Here is a 16,111-nt window from a genome sequence, read left to right on the forward strand (position 1 = left end):
TTATATTAATTTATGATTTTTCTTGTGTTCTTCTAGGGTGTGGTAGGTGGTGTATTATTGGTTACACCAAATGCAGTAATGTTTGATCCAAATGTCTCGGATCCTCTTGTCATTGAACATGGTGCTGAATCTTATGGAGTTATCGCTCCAATGGAATTTGTAGTCAATGCTGCGATATATTATGATATTGCTCATATGCGAGTAGGGCATACAAAATCTGGGAATCTAGACAAAAAACCTGATATATATTATATGAAGAAACCTTCTCAAGGTGATAGTCAGAAATCTCAGTCACCAGGCAAAGATGAAACTTTTCCTGAATTGGCAGGTGACGATAATGAAAGTGTATGCAGTTGTGCGGAAAGAGAAGGCGATGCATTCCCGAAAGCTTTCGATAGAGAACTCGTAACACCTACCAATCTACAAAATGTATGTATATATATAAAATGTATCAAATGTTTTAATATATACATATAAATATATTTTCCTCTTAATGAAATTAAAAAGAAAAAAAGAAAAAAATATTCTATTTACAAAAAATTCTATTTACCAGGAGGATAATTTAGCCACAACCAAAGAGAAGGAAGAAAAAGAGAAAGATAGTACTGAAAAAGAACCATGTGTTGGTGGTGGTCAAGCAAGTAGAACATTAGAAGAACGTAGGAGATCGATGTTAGACCATCATTGGGCAGTTCCTAGTAAAGATCGAAGTACGTTTTCGGTTGACGACGAACAACAAGATTCTTTGAATTCTGATAAGGTAAAGATTATATTATTTTATTTTTGATGATGTATTTCATCTAAATACGTCAAAATAAATATCAATTATTTTTCACAGACAGAATCAGCAAAATCCAATGCCATTCCTGAAGATGAAGAAGGATCTCTAGTCAAATTATCGTGCCATGATTCTGGCATAGATATACGTGATCCTAACCCACCGCTTCCAATTGTTCAACCTATGCCATCTAAGAAAGTATATTCTGATGCAGACATTGTTTTGTCTTCAGATTGGGTCCCACCAATAACAATAGCTCCAACTAATATCACAACTAGTTCATTAGATAGCGGTCCTAGCATCAATGGTAGAAAGAAAGCTAGTTCAGTATCATTTAGTTTAGATAGTAATAATGAAGAACCTGAAAAAGATGAAGAACATAAGGATGATGATAAACAAGAATCTAGAAGAAATAAGGTATTGTAAACAAATATAAATGATTATTGTGAATTTGTAAATATGATTCTTGATATTTTTTTATACCTTTTATATTCTTTTAAGATGTTAAAACGTTTATCTTACCCGTTGTCATGGGTTGGGATGGAAGGACTCACAGGTGACCGAGAGGAAGAAAATAAATCCGTTTCTGACAGAGTTTCAAGCTTGCCAAATAGTGCTGATTCCCATCATTCATCTGTCTTCAGTAAAGTCTTCTCAAGGTGAACACATTTTCATGTTATATTTATCCTTTTCGAATTATTTTTTCCACTAGTCAGCGTCTTTTTAAAACTATTTTTGTAACATAATCTTCATAAATTTAATATATGCTTATGTTACTTATTATTGTACTCAGCTGTTCTAGGATTGTGTAAAATTCAAACAGATATATACAGCATATGTTTTATACAGGATTGATAAATTGGAACGCTGAAATCTGTCTTGTATGTTAAAATTTTTATTTACAATCACGTGTGATTGCTTCTTCGCAAATTTTTAGAAGGCATAGAATATACTTGAGGTTATTCGTTGAACATTAAAACAATATATAAAAAAATATATTCGACGCATTTTATAATTTAAATTATATTAAGATATAAACAACGAGCAAGTTGCGTTTTGTACAAATGTACAGTGTGAATATCCTCAGGTATTGTAAAATAGAACTACCAGTAGCTACTTTTATGCATAGAGAGTGGCTTCCTGCATTTCTAACAAGCACAAGGTTATGAAAATGTATTTTATATAAAAAGAAAAAGCAAAAAAGAAAAAATAAAAGAGAAATGAAGAAATACACAAATCTGAAGATACTCGAAGGAAAAGTTCTCAGAGCAGTTGCAATACTAACAACTTTTAATTGTGATAACAAAGTGCTGCTAACATTTGGAAACTGAATATTCTTAAAAAAATTATTTCTTATTTTTGAAATGGAATTTACATAATTTTACTTAATTTTTCTAATATGAATGATCAGTTTCAATATTGTTTGTTCGAAGCTTTTCTATGATTTCTAACATAACTAACAAAAAATATGTAATGGTGGTGGTAAAAGCTCGCCGATCAACCTGGTGAGTGACTTTAGCTCGGGCCTCTTTGCTAAAACTCCCAGCGAAGAGAGTGGTGGGGGCGGTAGAGCTGGAGGAACTCCTCCGCTTATCGCCTCCTCTCTCTCCCAGGACTCCAGCAATGCCCAATTTTCACCAGGTCCAGGAGGCCTAATTGGGTGAGTTTGACCCTGATCGTCAACCTGCATTATTATATAAAATATACATTTGGTCCTTGGTATTTGTCTGTCAAAATGTGTGATCTCCTTAGTTATTTTACCTTTTGGTATTTATTACTCTAATTGTATTATATTTTATTTTGTATATTCGAGTGGAATGTTATTATGATTATGTATGGTATTTTGTATGGTCTTGAAAAATTTTTTTAAATATTTTTGAACAATAATTGTTATATTTATTGTAAAAGAAATTTTTTTTTTTTTTTTTTTTTTTTTTTTTTTTTTTCTTTTTTTTTTCCCCAATATTCCTTTATATATGTTTTATATGTATACGTCTATATATTATGCTTATCATATCCATACACTTCTTTAACTTTCACCTTTGTATCTTTAAACTTTTATCTTTCTGGGGTTAAGGGTCCCCCAGATGGTTCCTGCTTTCAGGTAAATGTTACATCTCTCCAGAACTCTATCAGTTTATCGAATACTACAGTTTGCTATATTAAAGCTTAACAAAACTGCTTACAATCAAATGCAATACATTATTAATCTACACAGCATATATAGTATCTTGAAATAGCCACAAAGTTAGTTTGCAGCATACGCTGGACATACAAATTCTGCATTGGATGTATCTCCTACTCAATGTCAATGTTGTCGACTTATATTAATCAAAATAATTTTAGCATTACGAGGATTTCGTTCGAATGTTATTATAAAATGAAAGGGACATTCGTTGATTTTATACTCGTAATGTCGATGAACACATTTTTATGAATGTAGTTTCATTCTTGATTCATTTTTCAGGCGTTCTTCCGTGGGTACTTTCATCAGACAACAACCTCTAACATCCTCAGGTAGTAGCAGCGTTGATAGTAATCGTGGAAGTAAAACTTTAACGCAAGCACCACGACTGGATTATCGCAGTATGGTTTCCGTTGAGGATATGCCAGGACTGTTCGTCAGTTTTGACAGTAAGTATCGTTATGATTAAAATGATGTATTAGTCTGGAAGTTATACATTCTTATCGGAAAGAATAACGATACTAGTCTTAACACATTACAATAAGATAGACTTTCCTTCTCTGACGAACTTTTTTCATTTACGCGATTCCATTACTAGTTGGGCTAATTTTCGTAAGAACTTTGATATAAGAAAAAAACACATACATTTAACGGTAAGAATGGTAAACGGGAACTACGTGTTTCGCACTGCACTCGCTCGTATATGCTAGACGGCTTTTTAGATAATGTTACGTTGCTAATGTATTAGTGTCCCTTTGCATAAACATTGGGCGCTTTTGGATACAAATAAATATCAAAATTGATACGTGCGATTTTAAATCGAAAATATAATAATCTTTCTGTCTTAATATAATGTAAATAAATAGTAACCAAATGCGCTTATTTCATTCTATATTCAAGTAGTTTACGTATTCTATATTTTTGAAGTACGTTTTAAATTATAGTTTTGAAATATGCTCATTTGTCATGTTGGAGTCTATATTAAGTGCGTTACAATTTTATATCCTTCTCCTTTTAATTTAAAAGGGTTATGAGACTGTTATTTATTATATTCATATTATAATAATTTAATAATATAGAACAAAATCATAATGTGATTAGATGGATAATACAAAAAAAAAAAAAAAAGAAAAATAATAGTTATTTCATAATATAATTACAATAACAAATTTCATAGCTAACAATAAATGGTATTTTTAAACAAACTATTTTTGTAAATTTCTCATTGTACAAAATGCTTTTTCATTACATAAAATATTAGGAATGCCAAATTTTCTTTCTTCGATAAGAAACATGATTATCTATTGAGAATCTTGAAACCCTTTGTGCCATCTTATGTGTTTAAGACGATTATGAATTGTTCATTGTATGATCACATAATTGTTATAACAATGTAGTGTTCTTCTAACTTTTCCTATATTTATCTTTTAGAAGATTACTTTTTTATACATTGTTCATATTGATAGTAATATGCATGAATGTATACAGATAGGGAACTTTTCATTAGCACGACGGGTTTCATCATTCATTAGCAACAAATTCATACTAATGCAGTAATGTTACATGTTTTTGTTGTCCCTCTAGTCCAAGCACCTAATTTTCCTGAACTTGAAGGCCTCGGTAGGTTCATACTGTATTAGCTTGCTCTATCCCTATTCTTGTGTTATGACCATCCATTTTTTTTTCTTTTTTTTTTTTTTTTTGTCCTTTTTCTTTAACATTATATTTCAGCTTAATTCTGAATCCTTATTTTCTCCTTATATTACCATGCGAAAGATTCTTTTGTTTGCTAAATTTTAATGACCAACATTATAAATATTTATATTTTTTTACTTTCTTCGATTTGCTGCCTACAGGTGCACACTATATTCAAGAATATATAGGATCACTTACTTTACACTATAATTTATTATCGATGTTGTTTAAATTGTTCTTCTATGCGTGATAATATTATATTTCTCAATTTTCTATTTCAACTCTTTCGATTATCTTGATTTAACTATTGCCCTTTGTATGATATCTTTTTTATATTAAATAATATAAAATTAAAATCACAGTACGTAATGAATTTTTTCTTAAATTTTTTATGATATTAGTTATCGTGTAATAATTGTTATTTTATTGAACCACTTATTACGTACATTTATCACTGGCTGAACGAAATTGAATTTCAAATATCATATATTATTATTGATGTTAAATACAATATTTATACATATTTTGTGCATGAATTTTTTATTATAAATATGATAAAATTTGATTGTAAAATGCTTCTCTTTTTTTCTTTTTTTTTTTTTCTTTTTTCTTTTTTTTATTCAAAAAATATCTAAGCAATTATAAAATTGTCAAATGTTTTTAGTGTGGTATTTCTTATGCAGATATTCAGCTTAATACTGAGAGGACCAGTTGAAATTAATCAGTTTTATTCAATTATGCAGTGTTCATTTTTCTTATAGCTATTTTAAGATAAGACATTAACTTTTTTATTGTACAGAAGAGTGAGGACCTTTCGTGTATATACAAATTCAAAATAACATTAATTTTTTAATTTTAACATTTGAGAGGATTCATTGTAAAATGAAAGTACAATGTTATATCTAAGATAATTATGTACTTTAATATATTACAATGAAATATTTTTCTTCCAATTACACAGAACTGATACCACGACCAGCACGATCTTGTGAAGATCCTCCATTGTATCTGAGACTACGAACTGGTAGACCTAAAGATAAAAAAATACCACGATCTACGCCTATTATGAGTTATGGGAAAAAGAAACTGCGTCCTGAATATTGGTTCAGCGTTCCACGTAATAGGTATGTAACTCTTCTATTCTATAATCTTTGTAATCTATTTAACACATACGACGTATTATGATAAAATGTATTAATATATGATATATGTATTATGATAAAATGTATTATGATAAAATATAAACCATAATATAAACCATAAATGACAATTATAAAATGATGACAAAAAGAAATTCAAAATTATTCTATAATGTTTAATAGAATATTGAAACAAACAATGAATTAAAATAAGACAATTAAAAAAAAAAGAAACAAGAAACACTCATCGAATTAAAAAATGTTTAATAATTAAAATAGAGAAATAAAAAAGGAATAACTCAAAATTATTCTATAATTTTTAATAGGATGATGGAACAAACAATTAATTAAAGTAAGACGATTAAGAACACACGTATCGGATTAAAAAACGTTTAATAATTAAATTCATTAGAGATAAAAAGAAGATATGTTAAATAAATTCAAGTGTGTCACTTATTGCGCCATTGATTCGAACATATTACGCATATGCAAGAGAAATAAGTATAAATACTTACGTAGAACAACCTTCGAAAGTGCATGTGCACGTTTTCTATCGGCAAGTTGATCATGTGACTTTAGTGATGCTCCAATAAGCCGTTAGTTACTCGCAGAGTAAAGTAACGCAAACGTTTGCAAGTTTTCCAGAAGTTTCTCTCTCTGTTCCGTGATCAGTTGACGTTACTATTATAACAGAACAAATATAAAATAAGTGACAATGTATTCTTCGGTAAAATATTAATGATAATCAAATAGAAATCGTTTAGATTGGTAGCGGCCTCTATATATGTTGTAGAAGATCATATTCGATACTCGCTCGGTAATCGAAATGAAATGAAAAGAAATCAAATGTTATAAAGAACTTTATTTTTTTTTTTTTTTTTGACAATTTAGAGGTTATGTTGGTCACGTGACAATACAAGACTGAGAAGGGCGCGATTTTAATATATACTTATATTAATATACTTATCGGGTAATTGTCATTGTCACTAATTTAGTAATTTTAATAATTTTTCTTTAATTCTATTTTCGATCATTTTAAATCAGAAATTGTAAAAGAAATTTCGACTCTTGCTTCATTTTTCTTTTTTCTTTTTTCGTTTTACGCATTACGTTTTGTTCATATCTACGATGCGACAAGAAACGCTTGCGTAAATCGTTTGGAATTTTAATACGCAAAACAAGAGTATATATATATATATATATAAAATAGAATTCAAAATGAGTTGGATGTTGAGTACCATAGGCGGATACGTCGATGCGATTTATAATAATCATGTAAAAGATAAAGTTAGAAGAACGATGCCTTTTATTTACAACAGGTAATTTTATATTAAAATAGTTGATAATTTTTATATATAAAATTCATATAATCGATAATTTAATGATACCAAGTCCAAGTATCAATTAGATTATGATCTATCTAATTACTCGAAGATATAAAAAAAACATTCGTATGTATAAATAAATTTTAAATTATTAAAATTCGTATGATTGACTTAGCTTATGATATAATATTATTGAAAGGATCAATTTGTCGATACAATTAAACTCATTAATTTATATTAAGACATATTTTATCGTCCGTGTAATTAAGATATATATGTATATCTTCTTTCTTCGTAGGGTCGATGATCTTTATAGGTTTATTCACGCGTGGGTGCCTAACCTTTACGGTGAACTCGATGAAAATTATTGGAGGGAACGTGGATATATTCTATCTGACACCGACACAGATTTATCGCCAGAATTGACACCACAGGAATCTGGCGAAAGTGGAGAATCAACTGAGGAGGGAAAGGCACGCAATCAAGATGGCGATGAGATATCAGAATTAACGAGAGAATCCTGGGAGGTGAGTCTTTTTATTCTTATAAATTATTATTATTATATATATATATTTTTTTTTCTTTTAATAACTTAATTTTCCTATCGTAAATTTTATTTATTTATTTATTTTTTTTTTTTTGTCATTTCTCAAATAAATTCAATCAAATATATGATAAAGAAAAAATAAAGAAAATTTTAGCAGTATTATTCGTACGATCCACTTTGTATTTCTTCTATCATATATATATATATATGATATATAAATTTTCGAGAAAATTGTGCTGGATATTGTTACGCGGTACGCAACGTTACAAAGTTTATCATCTTCGCTAATAAATATTCGTTAATTGTTATTTTTAATATTTTTATCATATTTCAATATATCTCGAATTAATTCAAAATGAAATTATCTGTCTATCTATCTATATATACATGTATATTAGAACATAAGTTTATATTCTTTATTAAATACTTTAATACATCGAATGAACGAAAAGCATTCTCTCGAAAAGAAATCGTATCTCTGATCGATTATAACGTTCAACGACTTCAAGTGATTGCTCGTTGACGATATGTATCGCCATAAATATGTAGATTGTGTTTTTCACACTTATTATTATTATTCTTATCCTTATTCTTATGCGCCGGTATTCATTATAATTTAAATTTCTCTCTTATTCAGTCACATTTTTATTTTTTATCGAAAAAAAAAAAAGAAAAAAAAAAAGAAAGAAAGAAAGAAAAATTTTTTTTTATTAAATACATAGATTGTATCATAATCGTCGATGTAATATTTCGAGATCTTTAGCTTTTGTATTATTATTTTAAATCCATTCGAAGATAATTAAAGAAGAGGTTAGTTGTTTCGATCTTACGATCGTCGCATCGATAACGAATGGTTCTGATCTTATCAATAATATTTCGCGAATGAAATTATTAAAAACGACAAGCTTGATCGATTCGCGATTGCATGGGTTATCGGTTTCTCAAAATCTCTTTACTCTTAAGAAAAATTTTTATTGACATTGATTGAGTCATTGGGGATTAGAGGATCAATGAAGATAAAAGATAAAACGTGGGAATTTGTAGAAAAAAAAAGGAGAACAAAATGAGAACAAATAAAAACAAAAAGAAATGATCAGACATTTTCATGAAATTTTTAAATTTGTAATATTTTTCCTATACGTTCTTTTATTGATTCACAAATAAATTCGCAAAATTCCCGTTATATAATTTTCTTGAACATAGTAATCCTCTTTTCATGACGTCTTTTAATTCGATCACAACATGTGTTGAGTCATCTGTCGTAAATACAGATAATATATAATGTACACGTGTAGTATCCCATCCGTGCAACCCGGTCACACGTGGGATCTTTAAATAATTTTAAAAGTATTGTTGTGTTTTCTACGTCCTTGAAGAAGAATGTAAAAGAATACTCGTGTTGTTGTCTTTAGAGAAAAAAAAAAAAGAATCCGAGACGTATCATTATCAACTTACTACAGATAAAGAACATGTACATATTCTCTCTCTCTCTCTCTCTCTCTCTCTCTCTCTCTCTCTCTTTCTCTCTTTTTCTCTCTTTATATTCTTCGATCTGATTTTCTACAATTTCCTACGAAATAATACATTAAATTTTTCTGAATATATTTTTGAATTATTTCAAAGATTGGATTTGCTTCTTTCCCATCTTTTGAAAGAATAACTTACTTAACTTGATAACGTCGATAAAGTCAACTTCTGAATGATCAACGATAGATTTGAAAGCGTTAAATAGTTAAGTAATATAATTTTTCATTTAAATTCGAGAAAAAAAAACCTAATTTATTGATGCGATGATCGATCATGTTTACGTTATCAACTCGATTTAAAATTTGATCGTTTAAAAAAAAATTGAAAACAAAAATAATAATAATAATAATAATAATAATAATAATAATAATAATAATAATTAAAAAAAGAACGAAAAAAGAGAAAAAAATGGTTTCGAAAGAGATTTGTTGATAAAAATGGGCGATTGTATTGGCTAACAGCTGATCAAGGCCCCCTACGTAAAGCTGTACACCATCCTGAAGACATCGAGCACTTCGGCTGATTCCGAACAGGCCCAGGACCCGGAGGTATCGATACCACCCCAATCCCCCAAAGTCCACCATTTTTGATGTTTCATAGTCGATCTGCACCCTTGATTATGCTCGATTTTATCTGTTCGACTTACGCACCCTGTATATATTAAGATATATATAGCACGTTTCATATTCTCTTTAGGCAGCACCGCACTACTACTATTACTACTACTACTACTACTACTACTATTTTATTGCTCGAAGATATTTTTTAACCTATAAACTGCTGTTACTTCCTATTCTCGTTCGAAGAAACAAATCGATTATAAATTAATATATCAATTGAATATCTCCTTTATTGGAAGCAATATAATAATAATATATAACAATATAATATATATATATAATATATACTTATGTTAATATTATAAGTATGTATATATATATATATATACGTGTGTGTGTGTGTGTGTGTGCGTGTGCGCGCATATTTTTTTTTTTTTTACTTCTAACAAAAAATATATACAAGAAATTTAATTTTTAATCAACTTGTATTCTCTCTTTCTCTCTTTTTCTCCCTGTCTTTATCTACGTAGTCTTTTTATCACGTGATACGTGTCACATGAGACTCGCGCGTCTTTCAAACATTTCGGCAGTTAATAGGTTAAATCTCGTGTTCGCTCGAACATGTTTGACCCTCGTTCAATCATTGGTGACATCATCATATACTTTCACATCGCATTCGTTTATTTTTGAAAAAAAAAAGAAAGACGATGAAAATAATCTCGTCGGTTAATTCACTTAAAGAAAACCTTCGATGGTGATCGTTGTTTCTTTAAATAGAATTTACACAGGAATTCTTCTTTACGATGTACGGACGGTAAATTTAAAAGTGATCGCTATGAGTCATGCTATATATATATGTATACATAAATATATCTTTGTTTTGTATTTACGAAAATGAAGATGCATTCTCGATAAAGAAATTTTATTCAATACTTGTCTGGAATATTTCGTTTTTTTTTTTATTACTTTTTTCCGTTTCTTTTGTTTTTTTTCACTTGTTAATTCTCACATAATTAAATCATACTTATCATATAATTCATTTTCAAATCGATTCATTCTTTAAATAACGATCAATGTTAAATGCATGTAAGAAATCGCTTGCTATTTCACGATTCGTCAACCATTCCGTGTGTTTCCTTTGATTAGATATTAGAACGCGTGTATCTCGTGAAGTAGATTTGAATGGGCATGATTGCACGATTAAAAAATTTATATTTTTATCATATCAAAATAATATATTAACTTTTTCCCGTCATAATAATAATAATAATAATAATAATAATAATAATAATAATAATAATAATTAACATGTAGTATCCCTTTGGTCGGATTTATTTCTATTCGTAGGTACAATATGTGACACAATCTTTCATTACTTAGAAATTCTAATCTTAGGGATTATAATAGATTCATCTCTCTCTCTCTCTCTCTCTCTTTCTCGTTTATCTTATATATATATATATATATATATATATATATATATCTTTTATATATATATATATATATATATATATATATATATATATATACGGTGTAATAAAAAAATATGCATGAATGTTTTACACAATAAAATAAACTAATTAAAGGTGTCATTTTCTTAAAAAAATCTTATATTTCGATAGGGAATAGTTAAATATATTCCGAACACATATATAACAAATAAAAAACCTCTTTGAAGTAGTTTTTCTTTTTTCCATTTTTTTTTCTTTTTAATTTTACTTATTTACTTTTAAGGGATACAATTTATCAATTTGATCGTTATTAACTAGGAAAAATAATTAAAAAATCGTTATGATTTTGATACCGATATTTATATCCAGTAACAACCGGTATGATATCGATAATAGTATCACACAAATACGATATATTATTGAAAATATAATACGTATCGATTTTTTTATAATATCTTTTATTGATTTTTCTGTTGCAAACATGATAGATTAAGATACGTTTTTTCTTTTTCTTTTTTTCTGAACAATTAAAATCAACAAAAATATATTTAAGAATAATACTTTTATATTTTCAATTAGTATTAATATATCGTTAATATTAAATTATATAATTAGATAAATTATATCGTAATGGTACGAATTTTTCATATGAGAAATATCGTAAAATAAGAAATTTTGTCCATTATTCGGTAAATATGATATTAAGAAGTTTTCCAAAAAGAAAAAGATAGAAAACGAAATGTACGTCGTAAAACGGTATTATAAGCTCTCTGTGTCTCTCATAAAACATTTGTGTCCTCCGTGCTAAACGGTCATTAGGATTATTCTTCAGCCGTAACAAGTACTATACAATAATAATAATTATTTAAAAAAAAAAATATGAATGTTACGATCGTTAAAATTAATTCGTCTGGAATTGTAACATTTCTATATTATTATATTCTATAATATATTTTTTTCTTATTATATTCTTTATTTGAATATAATTGTATGGTAATTCACGACTAGTGATGGCCCATTGTTTTTTTTTTTTAAGTTTTAGTGCATCGTCAATTTAAACGATATTCAAAGAAAAAATAAATAAATATATATATTATTTATTTACAAAATAAATAAATAAATAAATATATATATATATATGTATTTGTAACAGTAGATACATGAATAATTGTAATAAAATAATTTTAGATTTTTGTAAGAGAAAAGGAAAAGAAAAGAAAATTGTTTCCCCCCATGAAAGAAACCATTTCACCGGATGAGAGATATTTGACCCATGACTCAAGGGTGTTTAGATCCAAATAAAAAAACAGGGCGAGGGGCATTTGAACATAATAAGAAGAAAAATTATTTCTTCTGCTCGCATAAAATTTCTCTGCGGAAATTGCATAAATTGAAAAGAAAAAAAGAAAAAAAAAGAAAGATTAAACACCTTTTCATGAAATCAATTGGTGAATTATTCACACATCATATTCAGTCATCTTGTTTCAATATATTTGCTGTACATTCAGCATTATCTTTTCTTTTTTTTTTTTCCTCAAAATTTTCTACAAACTCTTGTAAAAATTGTACATGATTTGGATTTGATTGAATTTTTAATAGATTTTTTGTTAAATATGTTCATCCGAAACAGTTTTCCGTACATTTTTTAATTCTTCGAATTACTTAGACTTGACCAACGTACCGAGGAATTAAATTTAATTCAGCATTGTGTATAGCTTATTTGTCACGGGAATATTTTTATTAATTACTTGCGAACAATCAGATGAGATTGGTTCTGGTTATTTATTTATTTTTTTTTATTCTTAAGTTAAACGAGTTACACGATGTTTCGGAATTTGTTGTTTTTTATTAAAAAAAAAAAAAAGGAAAAAAAAAGAAGCACATAATGAGACCTTTGTTATTAAAATTGATTAATATCAAGAATAAAAATTCACAATACCCGTAAACAGTCAGATTTGTGTCATAACAACGTAACAATGTGCAATTTTACGATGGGTGATGATAGGATGGTGTAGGGTCAGGTCAACTATTATCGAAAAAAACCGAGTCATTTATCAGGAAATAATGAATTCACTCTTCCTTAGGGTGTGATGATTCGTTTATTTTTTTCTTCTTTTTCTTTTTTCCATAATTTTATAACAATATTTTATCACACGATTATAAACGTTTCTTTTAAATATTATATTAATGCACTGTATTTAAAATGAAGTAATTATTTTTTGTTGAAGATTGTTAGAAAATTATGATTTAAAAAGAACAAGCAGAAAATCTTTTCGAAATTGTTTATCTCATTTAATTTATATACTTCGAAGTATAATTTATCGATACGATCGTGAATTAATTCAATGAAATGAGTTTTACGGTAAAAATAAAAATTTAGAAACAATTTCGTTCGTTTAAGTTCGTATGTATTTTCAATAATACTTGATCTGACGAAATTCTGAATATTTAAAGATAATCTGTGATTCGTTATTGAAAATTTAACGAGCTTTGCGAAATGTTTTTAGGATGTCATTGCTTTGAATCAAATTTAATTTTGATTTAATGAATGAGTCATTTTTTTTCTCATTATACAATCATTATTTCTCAAATATAGATACGCGTATATCGAACTATATAAATATATACATATGTTGTAATTTAAATATAATTTTTCTCGTTTTTTTTATATACATACATATCTGTATAAAAATAGAAATAAAAAAGAAATTAAAAAAAAAAAAAAAAAAAAACAAGAAAAGAAGATAAAAGAAAGAAAGAAACCATAAATACTAAAAACATGTGTATATATTATATATTATACATATAAACCATATAAACTATATTTACTTATATTATACGTAATATAAATAATAATATAATATAAATTATATTATATTATATTATATTATATTATAATATATATATACTATAATATAATGTGTATTGTCAATAAAACGTGTGTGTGTGTGTGTATATGTATATATGTATGTATATGTATATATATATATATATATATATATATATATATATATATATATATACACGTTTTATTGACGATACATATTTAATATCTATATAATATTAATTGAATCATTAATAATATATAGTTAAATAATTTTAATTTATTTTCCATGATATAAAACAAAAATAAAGAAGTTCGTATTAGTGTGTTATTATCTGAAATTCGTATAATAAAATAACCAGTGGGTGGACCTTGCTAAGGTCGTTGCACTATGTCGTCCCACAAGGCTTGCATTTTATTTATTACATCGCCTTAAGCAACGACGTATGAACTACGGCGATTAATATAATTCGTTATTTTCTTCCTACGTAATTCTCGTGAAATAAAAAGGTAATAAAAAATAAAAAAATAAATAAAAAAAGTTGAGATTTCGACAATCAAAGCAATATTTCATTTTACATATTGATTATATAAGAAGGATAAATGCGATAAAAAGAATATATTCGTTGACGCTCTAAACAAGATATGTATTTTTTTTTTTTATGATGTGTGTCTGTTCCTTTTTTTTTTTTTTTGTTTTATTTATTTTCTTTTTTTTTCTGTTCGATAAAATGAATATTTGTACGAGATATCTCGCTCGTTTTATGAAAATATTATGATAGAAAATACATCGAGAAAGGAGAAAAATTTTTTAAATCTTGTAATAATTTTAGAAAAAAATTTTTGTCGATTATTCGAATCAGATGACCGTGAAAATGATCAAAGTAGATTAGTATAAAAACAGATTGATCTAATCACAATATAAACGAGGAATTTTTGTTTAAAATATTGCTAGTCCATGTTTGTTTATTACGTGAAGAAGGAAAAAGATTATAAATATATTATAAATATATTATTAAATGTAAAAAAATTATTGATTGTGTGAAAGATATTTTTCAGAATACTATTACAATAAGTTTCATGAAAAGGATATATATGTATATCCTTATAAATTTATAATTAAGTAAAAGATAGTATTACTAAATTTTATTCGTATTTTAATCTTTTCATTTGACTTCGCGCGAAGTTACAATTTATTTTGATGCAAATGGACTTAGTCTTTTTTAAAAATATACGTTAATATCCACGTAAGAAATTTCTTATGACTAATTCATGAAGATATTGTATTGAAATTTGTTATTATATATATATATATATATATATGAGATATAATCCATCTCTAGTTGAAACTAGCTTTAACTTTTTTTTTTTTTTTTTTTTTTTTTTTTCCATTATATTTAAATTTATACTGCCTTAAAAAAAATAGTCCCTGATAGTTTACTTGGCAAGACAAAATCATTCTCAATTTTGTCTTGCACTTTGTAATTATAAATATAAAGAAAAAAGAGAAATTCATCCGTAACTCATTTAATTTATTTTTTATTTCATGTATATACATATATATATTATATTTCGTATATTAATATATATGTATATATTTATTTGTTTATTTATTTTTCATAGTAGAATTTATATTACTTGAAAAAAGAAATGATAAATTTAATATTTACTGAATTTCTGACTTTGCTCATTTTCAAAAAATTATCATCGAATCTTTTATTTCATTTTTTATTTTTATTTTTTTTTAAAGATTTTCACGAAAAACCACTGAAACGCATACCTATCGAATTAGATCGAATGATCGAAAAAATGAAATTGAGAGAGAGAGAGAGAGAGAGAGAGAGAGAGAGAGAGAGAGAGAGAGAGAGAGAGAGAGAAAAGATTTATCTCGTTTTAAACGTACGAAGAAACGTTGGCTAATTTTTCCATCTCGGAATTCTGTCCCACGTCAATTCGAGGACACTTAGCGTTCTAAATTTTCAACCTTCGTACGCGAAGCATTCACTCGGCTTGCTGCCAAAATTCCTCATTCATTTTATCACCCCCAAAGACGTATTTTATTTCGTCGAAAAGAAAAACT

General features: G+C 27.1%; 1 protein-coding gene and 1 long non-coding RNA gene across 20 annotated transcripts in view; one reads left to right on the forward strand and one right to left on the reverse strand.

Moving 5' to 3' along the window:
- Positions 1-16,111, forward strand: part of LOC124950445 (TLD domain-containing protein 2) — a 230,844-nt gene that overhangs the window by 189,855 nt on the left and 24,878 nt on the right. For 12 of the 19 annotated variants that reach the window (XM_047497151.1, XM_047497155.1, XM_047497148.1 and 9 more), the window contains 10 exons: positions 37-429; positions 554-760; positions 839-1,195; positions 1,280-1,437; positions 2,268-2,438; positions 3,246-3,412; positions 4,548-4,583; positions 5,620-5,782; positions 7,421-7,649; positions 9,658-9,744. In XM_047497151.1, coding sequence (XP_047353107.1) covers positions 37-429; positions 554-760; positions 839-1,195; positions 1,280-1,437; positions 2,268-2,438; positions 3,246-3,412; positions 4,548-4,583; positions 5,620-5,782; positions 7,421-7,649; positions 9,658-9,744 — 1,968 coding nt within the window. Of the gene's footprint in view, positions 1-36; positions 430-553; positions 761-838; positions 1,196-1,279; positions 1,438-2,267; positions 2,439-3,245; positions 3,413-4,547; positions 4,584-5,619; positions 5,783-6,411; positions 7,117-7,420; positions 7,650-9,657; positions 9,745-16,111 lie in introns of those variants that run through there. The other 7 variants (XM_047497141.1, XM_047497143.1, XM_047497140.1 and 4 more) reach the window with 7 other exon arrangements.
- Positions 2,681-6,939, reverse strand: LOC124950470. Its single transcript, XR_007101372.1, has 2 exons — positions 6,313-6,939; positions 2,681-5,816 (listed from the first exon to the last, which is right to left on the reverse strand). It is a non-coding gene; the product is annotated as an uncharacterized LOC124950470 (long non-coding RNA).

This window comes from Vespa velutina, chromosome 7 (assembly GCF_912470025.1).
Source record: "Vespa velutina chromosome 7, iVesVel2.1, whole genome shotgun sequence".
NCBI lineage: Eukaryota > Metazoa > Arthropoda > Insecta > Hymenoptera > Vespidae > Vespa > Vespa velutina.